Source organism: Tachysurus vachellii, chromosome 4 (genome assembly GCF_030014155.1).
Source record: "Tachysurus vachellii isolate PV-2020 chromosome 4, HZAU_Pvac_v1, whole genome shotgun sequence".
Taxonomy (NCBI): Eukaryota; Metazoa; Chordata; class Actinopteri; order Siluriformes; family Bagridae; genus Tachysurus; species Tachysurus vachellii.
Genome location: NC_083463.1, coordinates 10896715 through 10913017, shown reverse-complemented (window position 1 = coordinate 10913017; position 16303 = coordinate 10896715). Strand labels below are relative to the sequence as shown.

General features: G+C 38.9%; 1 protein-coding gene across 7 annotated transcripts in view; it reads left to right on the top strand.

Annotated features, from left to right (window-relative positions):
- The window catches only part of tp63 (tumor protein p63), a 40284-nt gene that overhangs the window by 12019 nt on the left and 11962 nt on the right, over window positions 1-16303 (top strand). For 5 of the 7 annotated variants that reach the window (XM_060867717.1, XM_060867712.1, XM_060867715.1 and 2 more), the window contains exon 4: window positions 10266-10511. In XM_060867717.1, the coding sequence (XP_060723700.1) occupies window positions 10266-10511 (246 nt within the window). Of the gene's footprint in view, window positions 1-4534; window positions 4713-10265; window positions 10512-16303 lie in introns of those variants that run through there. The other 2 variants (XM_060867719.1, XM_060867718.1) reach the window with 1 other exon arrangement.

The window sequence follows — 16303 nt, the reverse complement described above, 5'->3', positions numbered from 1 at the left end:
TAGGTAATGGGTGGGGTGAGTCCTACCCACTATGGGACTCTTGCTACTCCTGGCCCTTTTCTGACATTTGTTTGTATAAAAGTCCCCCATAGTGGGAATCCTGGTGCTGGTGTGTACTAAGCTGCTTTGCTCTCACTAGTGGAAGTGATTCAGTGTTTCAGTTGCTGTTTGATGCAGCATCTCTGTAGAAGGAAGAGGTTTGCCCAGGTCTTTCTAGCCTCTTAAAAATGAAGGGGGGTTGATTGACCTTTTTAGTAGTGCAGGATCTGCTCTGGGACAAGGAAGGATTCTAACTGGAATTTTAAGCTGCTCACCAATTCCACATTCGTGTGAGTGTGGTGTATGCGTTCTTCAAGTCAACCACCATCCCAGGAGTCATGTTGATGTGGAAGAAGGGTCTGTTGACGTCGTACCAGTCCCATGGCTGTCTTGTCCTTTGTAGGCTGTGTAATTCTGTGTCATTCATTTTGGTCATGAGATCCACCTCTGTGAAATCATCTGCAAACTCAACTGTAATTTTACTTGGGTGTCTGGCCAAACCGACATTTGTCCAGTGTTGTACAATAGTTGGCAGAATGTAAAGCCCTGAGGGGTGTTGATTACTGTAGGGCTGTACAGATAGTTATACATCCTATTGAAATGGGACCTATTTGTCAAGAAGTTGTTGAGGGGGATATATTCCGATTAAGGTGTAGTAGTTTCAATTCAATTATAATTGAATATTACATATTATTGGTGACCTTGTTTTCCAGGTAAGTTAGGGCTCACATAGTATCTGGTTTAGTCTGTATGCTTATTGAGTCCGTTATGTATATCATAAGCAGCTTTTCAATGTATGTATGTTCAATGTATCTTTATTGATATAATTGGATGCTACTGGATGGTAGTTTTTCAGGACTGAAACTGTACATCAGAAGAAGGATGGTCATGATGGCTGACTTAAAACATTTAGATACTTTGGCATGGGCAAATAAGGTGTTAGAGACTAATTTTTCAAAATGTTAGTCCCTGACACAGGATGTTACCTGAGTGAGCAGTATAGAGTTTTACATATTTCAGACTGTGACTGTTCATCTGGTTAGGGGTGGACAGGGGTTGTTTAAGACCTCAGGGAATGAATCATAAATGTTTGATCGTCAAGGTTGATGTTAACTTTCCTCCCACAATCAGACAAGCATTTGATAGTTCATTGTTAATCAGTTATTCCTAGATCTTTTATATATGTACTGTATGGCTTTTGCTAATTTGCTAGCCTCTCAGGGGCTGGTACTGTCTATAGTCTTGAAGGCTGCATCCTGGAACTTATGCAGACAGTGTACCACTATATTCAGCAAGGGTTGCTTATAGATCCTCTGGTAGCTCCAATCAAAGGTCAGGGAGTAGCATCCTCATCAAATAGCAAATTCCTATTAGCACACAGTGGAGTGCAAATCCTTTCCCTCAACAGGCAGTAAACTATTCACTTTGTCCTCTATGTCTTTGTTTTAGAACAAATTAATTTCATTATTAGTTCAACATAAGTGTTTTATTTTAAAATGGTAAATCAATCTAGAGCAAAGCTGAGCCTTTGAGTCCTAGGTGGCTCACCATTGGTATTTTAAAAAGCTTTTTAAAAAACTTTTTTGTTGTTGTTATGTTTTTTCTCTCTCTCAACAGAGAGGTGATGGTCGCTGTCAGCTCCTTGTACAGGTGTTTTGCCAAACACCAAGCACCTGACACACGATACTGCACTAATTCAGAAGCTCTAAGCCCTAACAGCCCCCAAAGAGAGACATTCGGTTAAGTGCATCTTTTGTCTAGAGCCCCAAAAGACTGGTGTTTGCTCTACTTCCTCTCTTTCCTCAGAGCTGATGATTATTGCCATACAAACCTCACCTAATTTACAGACAAATGTTTTTGTCTAATGTGTGTTGACATTCTGTACCTAATATATCTCCACTGCAGAATGTGGTGTACCATTTAACAAATGCAGCAATGATCACTATTCCACTAACCTGTCTGGACAACAGTGAACTAGTGCTGAAGAGCTCACATTGCTATTTTTAAAAATACATTTAAAAATAGGCCAGGTGATGTATATCTCAACAGATACACATGCATTTCCACTCATTGTGGTGATGGGATATATGTAGACATTGCCACTGGGCAAGAAATTCACTTCAAATTCACCATTCTACAAACTATATTGTAAACAACTTATTAATAGGGATGCTATCAGGGTCAGATATCCAGAGACAGGGTCCCCAGAGACAGGGTCAGTCTCTATTTTATTCATGATCAATTTTGTAAACACTGTTAAGGCCAAACATTTCCAAATTAATTTTTTAGGTGCCTGCCATATTTTTTATTTAATAAATGGAAAATTATTTGATGGTTTATTTGGAAAGTTTTCCTTAGTAGTTTCATGCAACAATAACCCAAACCCTCCGCCCTCACCAAATCTCAGAAGCGGTAGGCTACTGGGATTTCAAAGACATAGTAGTGAGCACACTATTCTGTATTCACCAGTGTTGTTTTAACCTAATTAGAAGTTTGTTTAGCTAACCTACAGTAATTGCCCTCATCAAAAGGTTGTGAATAAGAGCTACTGCCACCCCTGGATGTAATAGTGCTGTAGTGGAGTAGTGCTGTCTCTTTGGGCTGTACTTGGACCAGGTGACCTAAGGCTAAATGCCCCCCAATTGCAAGACAGGGTGTGGGCCACTGATTGGAGACGGTAGTAGTTACAGCTAGGAGAAGGGGGTTGACTGTGGTGACAGCACTTTAAAGCCTCATGACCTAAAGGCATTAGTTTTCTCCTTTTCTGACCTGAGTTAATAGTATTCCCACCCCAGAGCTGGAGCCTCAAGTCTATGCTTTCCACACTTTATGAATGAGTTAAATGTGTCCAAATGTCTTTAGTGCACCCCTTTTTCCAAAACTTGGATTTTTTTAAACAAACTAAAATACAAAACAAAATACAGCCAGTATTTAGATATAATATTATTATAATGAAAGAAATAATGCATAATATTATATAAGAAATAATACAAAATTATGTTGCCCTCCTGGAAATATTACTAGTACAATAGAGATCTGTTAATATAAAATTTTCATATATTGAGAAATCATCGTAAGGCATCAATCTACAGGGAGTATAAAAAAAAACTGTCAGACTTATAGCTGTTCAATTAAAAATTATGTCTGCTGACCAGCCAGCAATGTATCATAGTCAGACCTATGGTTCTGCATTATGACTAGAATCTAATACAAATACTAATCAGAAGGTCTATTTTAGAAAATAAAATACTTACAAATTAGCTATAATTTAGGAGACTCAAGTGCATTTTTCTCACTTCATTATAACTATTTTGTGATAAATAGAGAGACGTGATGTTAAAACAAGTTAGAATTACATAAATGCATCATTATTTATTTTGGATATTGTTTAATGTTTTTAATTACCATAACATTATTGGCGAACTAATGGACAGAAATTTAAATCAGCAGTTAATTCAGAAATAAATGCAAGAAAGTATAAAAGCTAAACCTAGAAAAACCCAAATGAAATATGGACCCATAAGAGTCTAATGTTTTTCAAGATCTGTTTAATAATCAGACAGGACTGACTGACTGTCTGTGTCTTGATCTGTGTCTGTCTCTCTGTCTCTTTCTCTTTCCCTCTCTCTCATTTTTTTCTTGATTTTTTTAACCACAGTCCTTTTGGCATGTTAATTCGGTTACAAAGGAGAGAGTCAGTTCCCCTGCCCTGAACCAACATTTATGTGTTCAAAACACATCTACACCAGTCATCTTTGATAGATACAAGCAGTCTACAGCCAGTCCTTTGTGACACTAATAGAGGCAATGCTAGGGGCATGTTGGGGTGGGAGGGCATCCATTCATATGCAGATAACGAGACTGAGACTGCTCGAGGTTGTCCGAGCCTTCATGGTGAACTGAATTCCATGTTCTAAGGCCAGCTTACGATTCTTAAAGCATAGCGTCCTCAAAATTTGTATGTCTCTGTTCTGTTTTGCAAAATGCAGACAAATTAATTGTGTCCTTGTGTGTTTTGTCTGTCATTTGAAATAATAAATCTTTGAAAATGATTAGAAGTTTTATACCACCAAATTTTGGACACATTTTAAATTGCTGTTTTGAGAAGTGGGGACAGAATTAGTGGTTGCTTTCTATACTATCCATAAATATTTAAATCCATGACTTGAGATGTGAGTTACAACAGATTTTTTGTTTTACAGGGAACACACAAATCTGTGTCCAAATTTTGTTAAATCTCAAGATTATCTGTCCAAATTGTCTAGAGCATCATTATTCAGAATGTTCCATTTGGCACCAAGCAAGATGGTCTTTAGTAGAAATGAGATCAGACAGCAAACTCTCCTATATTTTGGAGAACATTGCAGAATTGTTCTTAAAGGTTGGCTAGAAGACAGGTAGCACCTTCCCAAAAAAGGGTGTGGACAGGTAGCTCCTCAGGCCCTCCCCTCCGGTGTTCCAGGTATATATGGCAATCCCATAGAATTCCTATAGAGATTTTAAGACTGTCCCATTCCCATCTGTAGTCCTTATCACCACTGTTTTAGGGGGAAATAGATAAAGAATAAGGGGTAAGAATCCTGGAGCCTGTGGAGCAAACAGCAGCTGCATTGCTCAATCTCAGCGCCAACATGTTGTACCTGGAGACCAACAACCCAGCATCATACAGTGAGGTAAGGCCCTTACTAGTCCACGTCTATGAACGGAGCTTCCAGGTCTTCACTCTGGGTTCTTAGGCAGGATCCCATGGAGCGACTGGCAAAATTGGACCCACTTTTTTTTTCTTAACTATAAACACTGCACTAATTTTATTAGTTATTCATGTAAAATCTGTTTACAGGTAGTTGGGAATAGCTTAAATTTTGGTGTCGGAAAAAAACCTGCCGGGTTATATGAAAAACATTATAGTTTTTTTTCGATGCTTACTTTGGTGATTACTAAATGCTTTGTTGTGTGTGATGAGGTTTTCATTTTTCAAACAGTTGCCTGCTGTTGATTGTTTGTGTTGTGTCTGTTTGAAGGAAACACAAATATGTTTGTTCAACTGTTGTTATGTCTGTTGGATTGCAGCTCTATCCAAGGCATTCCGCAAATAATGCGAGTTTGCTTAAGATTGCTGAACGTATTTGCATAGAATAATTCTCTACAGTTTAGCAAAGCATTCGTACAGACAGATGGTGAAGGCATCTTAAACATAACATTCACAGCAATAGCTGAAATAACTAAAAAACTACAGAAAAAACAAGTATTTGGTTTTTGGTCAGCTGTGTTTTCATTTTACTAAAAATTTAGTAGAGTTTATATTTGTACTTATTATTGTAGTGTATTCCATCTCTACCTAATCTTAAAAATACATTAATTCACAGTAAATAGCTTTCATAGGATCAAGTTACCAGATGAATCTACTAAAGTAAACTTCTAAAATGCATCTAAAAAACTTCCTAAATAATTTTTTTAAAAACAATGGGAACTTTATTTTTATAAAAATACAATTTTTAAGCGAATTAGAAATGAGATTTGTACTATTTTTTTTTAATTCATTTAACATCTTCCGACAGTTTTGATTTAGATTTGTAGATGTTTTTGGTGGGGGAATACATAAAAATTACATAAAAATTTTCAACACCTAGTTTAGTAAATATTTCATTAATATAAAATATTATCATTAAATTTTTTGCATCCAAAACCTTTTTATACTGTGCTTGCATTTATATTGATCATTTTTGGATTTTTTACAGGATGTGTGTTTTACTATTTATCCAAGTGAGTATTTGAAAGTTTTTAAATCACAGTGACACATTCACCTATAAAACTATGCCAGACATTTTTACTTCAGTGTTTTCGGAGACAGGATTTGGATTTGAGTCTTTTTTAAAATCCCCCCTCGGTGTTAAAGATGGTGTGTGGATTTGTGTGTTTGTTCTCCAAAATCCCCTCCATTCTTTATTGGCAGGTGGTAGTTGAGACTGCCGACTTTAGAGTCACCAATCTTTGGTACAAAGCTATTGTCAACACAACACCGTTAGTCTGGTGTTTGACCTGAGTGCTGTTAGAAACACACTCCAATCCTCCCAACTACCTATGAGTTTTTAAAAGCCAAGCTCAGGTAACCAATCCACAGTTCACACAGCTTTGATTAATGCTCTTAGATGCTTTTTCCCTCTCATCTCCTCTCTCCCTCTCTAATGATGGTAGTCTTTAGACCTCCAGAGTCACCCGTGTAAAAGGTTGTAAGAGGAGACATAGAGGTAGATGGCAGGTAGAAGGATTTTTTTTCCCACTCAGACACTATTTCAGATGCATAAAGGTGGCAAAATACATTGAAGTATATCGGTTGTGTTAGGAGCTTCTTCAGGTTTTGCAATGAGCAGTGACTAGTCTTTGAGTGATGCCCATGTCTCTCTTATCTCAAGGAGGGGGAAGGTATCTGGTTAAAGACCCCCAGTTTATGTAATGCTTGGTAGAGTCTCCTCAAAGAATGTGTCTATAGTATCCCAGAGAAGGGGTGTCGAGCGTGAAAGGCTTAATTGCTTTAACAGTGTTTTGATACAGATACAATCGCCTGCTCTGCCTAGCCCACTGGGCATGAAGCTAGTGAAGACACCCTACTCAACCCCCCCTTACTCCACCACCCCTCCTCAATTTAGTGCTTAATGGACTCTCCCCCTGTAGATCTCTCAAGAATGTCTTAGATTGTCAGCACCTACACACTGCCCAGGTCACTGGAGCACTCATCAGAACAGCAGCTATTTTACCCCCCAGGCCAGGTCACCCCCTACTCGTGTCTCTTTTCTGGAGCTTAGAATGTCTCAAAGTTCTGGACAACAAGGAATCCTATCTATCACCTTATACAAATCTGAACCTAGCAAGACGTTGATATGATTTATTGCTTGTGGCTATCAGGAATTGGGACCTAACTAGTTACCTTTTGGTGATAGTTATCCATGAGAACCGTGAGGACTGATAATCTGATTAGATTTCTTCTTTAACTGTGTTCTGTTGGAATGTAGTGCCCATGTGTTCTTTGCAAAATAAAGCACAAAGTGTAATTTCAATGGTATAATAATGTCATGAGAGATAAAATGGAACCAGCCATACTTAGCGATGTAGTCTGGCCTACATGTGAGTTAAACATTTATTATCATGTTTTATTTATTCAAATTGCAAAATGGTAATCTTATTCTTCCTAACTTTTATAAACATAAAAAGTTTTTTTAATATATTTGCATAATTATATTTCTTATTATATAATTATGCAATGTAAATTTTAACTGTATATCAGGTAAAAATCAAATATGCATAGAGCTTCTACATTTACTGAAATATCCTGAACACAGTTTGGGTCCCTGAAGACAAACACGTCATACTGTATTTGTATTCTTACATGTATTACACATATCTTATGTAACTGACTGAAAATCTCAGAGTGGAGGTAATGTCAATATTTGATACCATTCTCTGTGGTAAATGATGCATGACACAAAGATTTTAGTTTGGTTGTCTAGGAACATGAGCCAAAACCTACTATGTAAGATTTTTATCAGTAATTTAAATTCAGTAATTAATTCATCCTGGTAGTTGCCAAAACCAAAGCTTATGCAATTGGCTTGAAATCAATCGTAACCTTTTAGTTAAGGGACTGTTTGCATTTCAAAAATCTTTGCAATGTGCTATTGCATTATTGAGATTCCAAGGGTGGCATTGAGAGCTATCATTCCGAAGGTCAGTTATTTTTCTCTATTGCTCTGTGCGCTTGCCATTGAATTGATGCGCCTACCCCAGCATCTGTCCACTGTGAAAGAAATGTGGCCTGTGTACCAGCGTTATTAAAGGATACCAGCCCCATCATGGGTGTCTGATTTATAGCTCCTCTCTTTAGCGTTCTGATATCTCATGGGCCTGCACTCTGAGGAGGCTATAAACAGAGTGGTATTTTTAAGAGCAGTTAAAGTAGTTGTTAGATGACTGTTATATTATGGGGATAACTGATTAAAGAGAAGATTGAAGGCAGTGTAATCTCATGCTCTCTGTCACACTATGTCTTTGTCTTATGACAATTGCTTATATTGCGTGCACTCAAACAGTTTAATGAATTGTTTTGTGAGTTTTGGTTTTCTCACTGTTGTGTATTCACTGATTTAATATTTCGAGCAATCCAGAGCTCGTATGTTCTCTACAACTTCCTGGCATATACATTAAATTTCAAGCATGTTCATCATGCATTTGTTGAACTTTATTTCTGTTTTCCAAACTTCTGATGAACTTCTCATTTCTTTCTCATGCCTGCCTTGTTTTGGCTTCTGGCACCTGTATTTCTATGCCACAAACCCAGAGCCCATGATGTCAGAGTGACTTAAAGTGTATGGGAAATATCCCCCAACACACACACACACTGAATGCTTGAGCTGGTTCTTCCACTGTTATGTTTTTCTTCCACAGAGCTGCCTCTGTGTGTCTGAGTTCATAGCGTGAAATGTAGCTGTTCATAAGGACAGTAAAATCAGTTTTTACCACTTTGTTACACCTTGTATTAAAAATTCAATAAGGGCCCTTCCTGATCCGTAGCAGATTGAACAGGTTATTGTCTGTTTTAAAATTAAAGCCTAATCCATGGTAAGATTTCTCTTTCTTTCACACACACACACCCACACACACACACGCAAACACACAGACAGCATGCCCAGCTAGGCCCCTCCATCTCTAGAGGAGTCCATTATGTTGTAAGTGCTACATTGTGTAACTGTGTCTGAGAGCTGTAGTACTGTTGAAGCTCGAGGCAGCGAGTTTGTGTGTGTTCTGCTATTGCGCCATTTTTTTCTATACCTGCTGAGCTTGTGTATTGTTTTCACAGATGGTGTCTTTAAAACATGTGTCTCATTGGTTCTACGTGGCACACACGTACACTGACCCCTATCTGCACAGGTGAAATGCATCACTCCCCTTAGCTGTAGGTATGCAGAGGTTAAAGGAGTAAACCAGGTGTACTCAGGTGTATGGGAATGAACTGTGTTGGACAAAAAAGTGAACAAAGTGAACAAATTGTATTTTAATTTTTTATTTATTAATTGTGAATAAATGTGAACTAACTCATCACCTTGGCCACTAGCAGTGTTTGGTGTGTGTGTGTGTGTGTGTGTGTGTGTGTGTGTGTGTGTGTGTGTGTGTGTGTGTGTGTGTGTGTGTGTGATTGCTTGGACAGCTGACTCAGTCCTGAAATGAACGCATGTTCTAGTAGAGATTAATGACAGTTTGAATAGCCACCCAGCCATGCTTCTTCAGAAAGGAATGTGGTATGTATAAAGGGAAAGGAATTGACTAGGCCACCAGAGGACTGGGGCAGGAAAAGGCTGGCTGAGTTCCAGGACATTTTCCTTCTTCTCACTTGACAGTCATATTAATTCCTCTGCTCAAACAATGTAGATAGAGCAATGTAGGGTCCACCCATCGACTGTCCCTTTCTTTAATGCCCATCATATTATGAAATATCCATTTAATCTCCATTTAGAGCTGCAATTAGTCTCCATTCACATCTAGGGATAATCTCCATTCACATCCACAGACATCTAAATGAAATATTATATGCCATTGTTGGAGTCCTAGATTTGGACTCTATTTGGTTGATTATTCACACTGGGCTTTTACATTAGATAAGATGTTGAATAACCAGATATCTTCACTGGTTGTGGTAGTCTGCAAGCTGGTACGGTGTAAGTGTGGCAGGTACAACTGAAATGTTTACTTACTTTTTTAATCGTATAGAAGTGGGGGGCTACACAAAGCACATTTCAGTCTGGTGGATTTCTTTTCTCTATGATGTGTGTGGTTCTGTCAGACCAAACATTGGCCCGTTTTTTGCTCATCTAAGCATGAATTTGAATTATGTACAGAATCTGATCAGTGAAAATGCATTTCCTTTATAGTTTTGTATTTTTGGTTTGGTTTTATTTTTAAGACCATAAGTACACAAAACCTTACAGAAGAGAAAAATTTAATAAATAAAAGACAAAGGCCGGAGAGAACATCACAATATTTCTGTGACTACAAATTAGGTCTTCTTCACATCAATATCTGATGTACCAGCATCAAAGTTAATGGTAACAGACTCTATTCACCCTTATAACACCTCTGTTCTTATAACATGCTGTTTTACTTTATTGAAGGTCTAGCATGTCTATGCATGTAAGGGTTTCTTTGGATGACTTTCCTTTTATATTTCGTTTCTCTAGTCGCAGTACACCACTCTGGGGCCCTTCAACGGAATGGATCAAAATGGCGGCTCCACCTCCACCAGCCCCTACAACGAGCACGCTCAGAACAATGTGACAGCACCGTCACCCTACGCCCAGCCTAGTTCAACCTTCGAGGCTCTGTCTCCATCTCCCGCCATCCCCTCCAACACAGACTACGCTGGTCCTCACACCTTTGACGTGTCCTTCCAGCAGTCCAGCACAGCCAAGTCAGCCACCTGGACGGTAAGACGCAGGAACTCTAGGTTTATTCTAATCAGTTCAGTTTAATTTTATGTATGTAGTGCTTTTAACATTTAGCAGCTTTACAGAAATCCAAACACAGGCTTTATTAGTTCACCTGAAACAGAAGCAACACTCATTTTATTGTCATATGAATGAAATGAAAAACCTTTGACCGAGTCAGTTCAGTTCTTCCTACAGAGGTCCAATTAACTCAGATAAGAGATAACTGTAATGCAATCCAAATATTTCTGTGGAAAAAGTCATAAGCGAGAAATGCCTACATTAAAACATACAACAGAAGCTCTTTGCTACTGAAAATTACAACATTGTGCCCTCCAGTTATTACCACTCCCAAGAACTCATACAGGCTGATTATGACATGGTTCAGACGCCTCAGAGACTGATATTTCGGAGAAAATGTAAATTTTCATTTGTTATACAAAAGGCATTATGTCTGTTCCTATTTATAATGATGCATTCATTTACTGTAGATAAATGAACCAGCTATGGCCTTTCACATGCTGCTAGAAGGAAGATTATTTCTCTTGAAGCAGTGTGAAGTCTTTGACTGATCTCAGCTCTAGGCTCTTCTGTGATCTATATGGAAGTCTTAATTACCAAACTGCACCTGTCAAAAGGAAAAAGCCCTTGAGGTTTAACTGGCCTACTCTTACTGAGAGGTGTGTTCTCCCACACTAAATCTTAGCCCTGACTACAGCTTTGTTACTGCCCCATAGGGTTCTGTGGTTCAAATTCTACCTATAATCAGTTAAATATTTATTTATAATCATAGTGTTACTGGTTAGGAGGACTCTGAGGTACAGACTTCGCAGGGGAGGAGGACATCAGTTTAGTCAATAATAATCACCATAATAATCACCTATTATGATTAACTCTGAGACATTACACATAGAGACATGTACAACGTAAGCTCTAATATATAAATGTGTGAAAGTATGCAAAAACATATCATTAGTTATTGTAAGTGTTTATAAAGACAGTTGGCATTTTGTAAAATGTTTGCAAGCCTCAATATCCTGTCATTTATTTATTACTTATTGCATATAGGTGCCACCATATTCAATTCAAGTGGTTCAATTCAAGTGTTACACTTAAAAGCACTTAAAAGGCATCCGGATTCCTCTCAAAAATATATATGCAATTCAATTCTAAGTCACATTTCAGGACTTCATTCAACTCACCTTCAGATTTGATCCAATAAACTTAACAGTAAGAAGATACAGTAGTTGATGAAATAATGGAAGGATACCCTAACAGAGATTACAAATTACCAGATGATTTAGTACGCATTTTTACTCATATTTAGTACTCACAAAAATCTTGGTCCTGTGAACACGTATGAAATTATTAAATGTATTTCATGGATTATGGATGGATGGACGAAGTCATTACATCTTGTCGAAACGCTCAGTGCTCATGAGTGCCTCCTGCTGGTTCGTTATCTCCAAATGCTAGTTGTTTAGAGGTAAATGCTATTTTATCGTTGCATGGCGTCAATAACATGCATCAGTGAATATTACAGTAGCTACTTATGTGTCAGTGTCATGTTTGTTTTGCTCAGATTTGTGCCACTTCAAACTGACAAGCGACAAAACCAGCTAGTCAAGTTCTAGTGGTTCTAGGGGCTGTCCCTTGTAGGCAGTAAACATATAAGCTGTCGCTTAGTAAATTACAGCCAACCATATGAGACCACAAGGCGGTCATCTTAAGGGACAGCGCACCCCAGCGGACAGTCGTTACCGTTAAATCCGATGTCACCGGCAGGTGGCGATAGAAAATTTATTCTGTAGCTTTGCATCTGTAGGTTTGCATCTGCGATAAGACTACCTAAAGAATAAAGCTAGTGTAGTGGCTGTGACAGTTTGTTTTGGCTGGCTATTTAATACCAATGCAGGTCTAGAATTTCCAGCCGTTTCAACGTAAGGGGTTAATTCATTAAACAAGTTTCTGATTCTATGGGAATTGATTTTCAGCATCATGAATGATGTGCCATTTGGCACAAGATGGTCTGGAAAAACCTGTGTTTCCATTACACTGATGATAAAAGGTAATGTCTTATGCCTCTGAGTAAACAAGTGGAGGGAAGGAACTTTTCTCAGACAGTCCCTTCATGCTCATTGGCTGCAGGGCTCTGTGGGATAGTGACATATGCCTGATTCCCACAACAGCCCATGTCATCCTTGCTCATGTGGCCTACTCCACCAAAAAACAGCAGGTACCTGACATCAGAGTTCAGTGGAAAGCTTATGGGTGTGAGAAAAATACACTCCATTGTCTTGTTTGAGGCTCATCCTATCACAGAACCCTAGGTACCTGTCGATTGTACAGTACTAGTGGTGAGAATTGATTAGGATGCATGAGCACCGGGCAACTGTCTCTGGGTTGTAGCCAAGATACTCTGAGAGTGTAGAGACAAATGCTTTGTTAAAATTTAAATTTTACAGATTTTACCAGTCACAGTCACACTTCTAATTTTAACATGGACTTTTATCTAAAAATAAATTGTGAGAGGGGGGGGAGGGGGTTATGTCAGTCATAGAAATTAATTTAAAAAAAAATTTAATATTCACAAATATATATTCATCTAATATATATTTTTTTGTTTTTGATGCTTCAACCTTTCAAAATTAGAAGGCTCAGATTTCTAGATAAATCCTGCTTTTTGCAGACACACCTTTATCCCAGATACGTCTTCCTAAGTAAGGCTTCGGTGACACACAAAACACACTCATGCATTTCCTGGTATTGAATCCAGCCTACCTCACTTACAGGAATGCTTTTGCAATCCTGTTTTTTTTTTTTTTTTTTTGCGCTGTCTTTTGTAAGATGACTCCACTGATTAGTCTCACTTTCTGAGCCGGGACTCCAGAGAAATTATTGTTTTAAGGTGTTGATGTATCATTTGTTTGATTTGGGCATAGAGCCTTTCATTAGAAATCCACTGTCAACTTATCACAAGTGTGACAAACCATCAGCTTTGTTTGCATTTTAGCGTTTTAACGCATTTTAACACTAGCATGCTGTGAGCCCATTGGACCCCACTGCAGGTATACTGGGTAGTCTCAGGCAAAGGACAGGGGATTAGAGGAATGGATTGATAATACTTGTGTAAATACTCTGTGCCTCCTTACTGAACCCTATCGTGCTGAGAGGCCAATCACTGCTCCATGAATTAAGTTCTCTGACTTCATGCTGTACTGTGCCGGAGGAAACGGCAGAGTGCGGAGGGGAGAGGGCGGAGGGAAAAGCGGGTGGTGGTGGTGGTGGGGGGAGCTCTCAAAGAAGCGAGTGTTCCAGCAAAAGGTGACAAGATGCAGCTTGTCCGGGAACATCTGCAGGCCCGTCCCATGCCTCATGAGATGGAGCCAAGGCTTGTTTGTGTCAAGGAGCTTGTCAGGACTCGTCTGACTGCACAGCATGAAGTTCTAAAACCTACTGAAAAAAAAAGAAAGAAGAGGAGGGAGTGCTTGTTTTTTTTTTTGTTTTTTTTTTTCATGTCAGATGAGCTCTGGTTGAAAAGATTTTTTATGAAGGGACTTATTTCTATGTATGTTTCTAAGAAGTACAGACACCGTACCATGAGGGTTTCCTGAATATTAAGAGATTTTGTGTATGCTACAGCGTTTAAAGAAGAAGAGAACAACAATTACTGAATCAATTCAATGAAACACTGTTCATTTCCTTACAGCCATGTTTGTTTCAGATCATATAGTCATGATCTCAATCTCCTCTAGCTATCGTTTCACACCAAAACACCGTTTCGTCTGCAGCCGACACTAGCTTTTTAAATTCCTGACCTTTTCAGAAGCTAAAGCCCAGCCTTTGTGCCATGGGTTTTTTGTATGTATTTGAATGTGCACACAGATGCAGATGAAAAGCTCTAGAAAGGATATGAAAAGGGGTTTGTGAGTGGAAAGAATTTGGTGGTGTGCATCAGGGCGACCATTCAAGGAAACTGGGGAAATCCAGCATAATTACATGAAGTTGTCACACATTTCTCAGGGAAAGAATGCATTCTGAAAGCATATAATTTAATGAAAAGGCATTTAAGGAGTGACAGAAAGCACAGAGGGTTCTGTTTGCATCTGTAAACAAGGTAGAGATGGAAAGAAAACATCATCTATTAAATTGTAGAGTGTTCAAAAACCCAACTGACCAGCTTTGAGTTTCAACATAAGTGTTAAAATATCCTGCAGTTTTTTTAACTAAGTGTAACTAAGTGCTTCCATGCACCTGATTGGCTGATTTACTGTTGATGAAGTGCTAAAACATAGGCATACCATAATATAGATTATGTGTCGCTTTACTTTTCTACATACACACTTTATCGCTCTGGCTCCTTGGCTAACTGTCCTGCCTACTTTGCCTCTTTCGTACGTCATTTAGACGTCTCATCCGGTGCAAAACAAATGTGCTTAGAGAATCTTCAATTCAAATTTAGAATCTATAAGGATTTTGGTTTAATGTGTTTAATTCACACATAGATAAATTCATAACAATATTTCTGCCTTCCGCATATTCCTCCCTTATCCATGGTTTCCATGCATGTTGAGTTTTTTTTCCAGTCTGTTTTGTCACTATCACCATCACAATCACCATCACAGGTGTTTTCCCCTATATTTTTCCTTCCTGCTGTGTGGGGAAGGGGGACAGCTCTGCATTTTTGTACAATGAAGCCGGTTTTGCGAGCGGCCTGGGGCGTGATGGCACATGTCTGCTATGAGGGGGGACAAGACCGAAGGCGCCAGGGCTTTGGGCCTAGCCGCCCCATCCTGCCTGAACGCGCAGCTCTTCTTCACTTCAACGCCAACACTGCAGCTGCAGACCTGCCCTGACACGCAGGGGGTTTGTGCGAGTATGTAGGAGTATTTCTGCATATGTATGTGCAGATCTGTACAGTCTCTCTAAACTTTGAGCCTAATGTAATGATCACTGTCTATATGTGATGTATATGAAAGGGATTATTGTTTAGGCCATTAGGCAGTTTTTATTCCTTTGATTTTAAATTTCCATTGATGTACTAATAAATAAAGGAGAGCAGATCCTTACTCTTGTTAACGTCAGCAGACTGTTGGATCAGAAAGACCAGGTGTTTGCTTTCGGCTGTTAAAGAGATGCCACACACCGAGCTTCAAGTGTTGTCGCTCTTGTTGTGTCAGACCAGCAGTTTAGTGGAGTCCGCTATTGAGCTCTTCCTATTGTAGGCCGTGTCACTGGAACAAATCCTTGCCCCCGTTCAAAGAGTTATTCTTACAGCTTTTGTATGTGCTACATTCCCAAGCTGTGTAATTCAGATTGTGGCCAGTGAATGGGAGATAATTGCATGTTAGCGCCAAAATGCCCCTCCCTGTGAAAAAGCCTCCGACTCCCATCAATCAGATCACTGTACAACTCCACCCTTTGTGTGTGTGTATGTGTGTGTGTGTGTTTTCCTCTTTCAGCAGCAGCTCATGCTTGGCCTAGAGCAAACACAGCAGCCGGCACACATTTTTATGTTTGAAATGTGTTGCTTCAGGGCTGGGATTGGTGTTCCTACTGATGCTGTGTGTGTGTGTGTGTGTGTGTGTGTGTAGGGATGGGTTGTTGTATGAAGGGAAAATGTCAAGCTTGTTTTTTCCACTTCTTGTGCTTTGTGTTGACAGAACAGCATCTTTGCTGTGAAATGACATTTAAGATTTCTTTTAATTATATTTTTTTCAGCAGTTCATCTTAGTCTTTTTGTATTTCTCATTTTCCGATGGTTATTTTGTTACATACATCCTGTTAATATA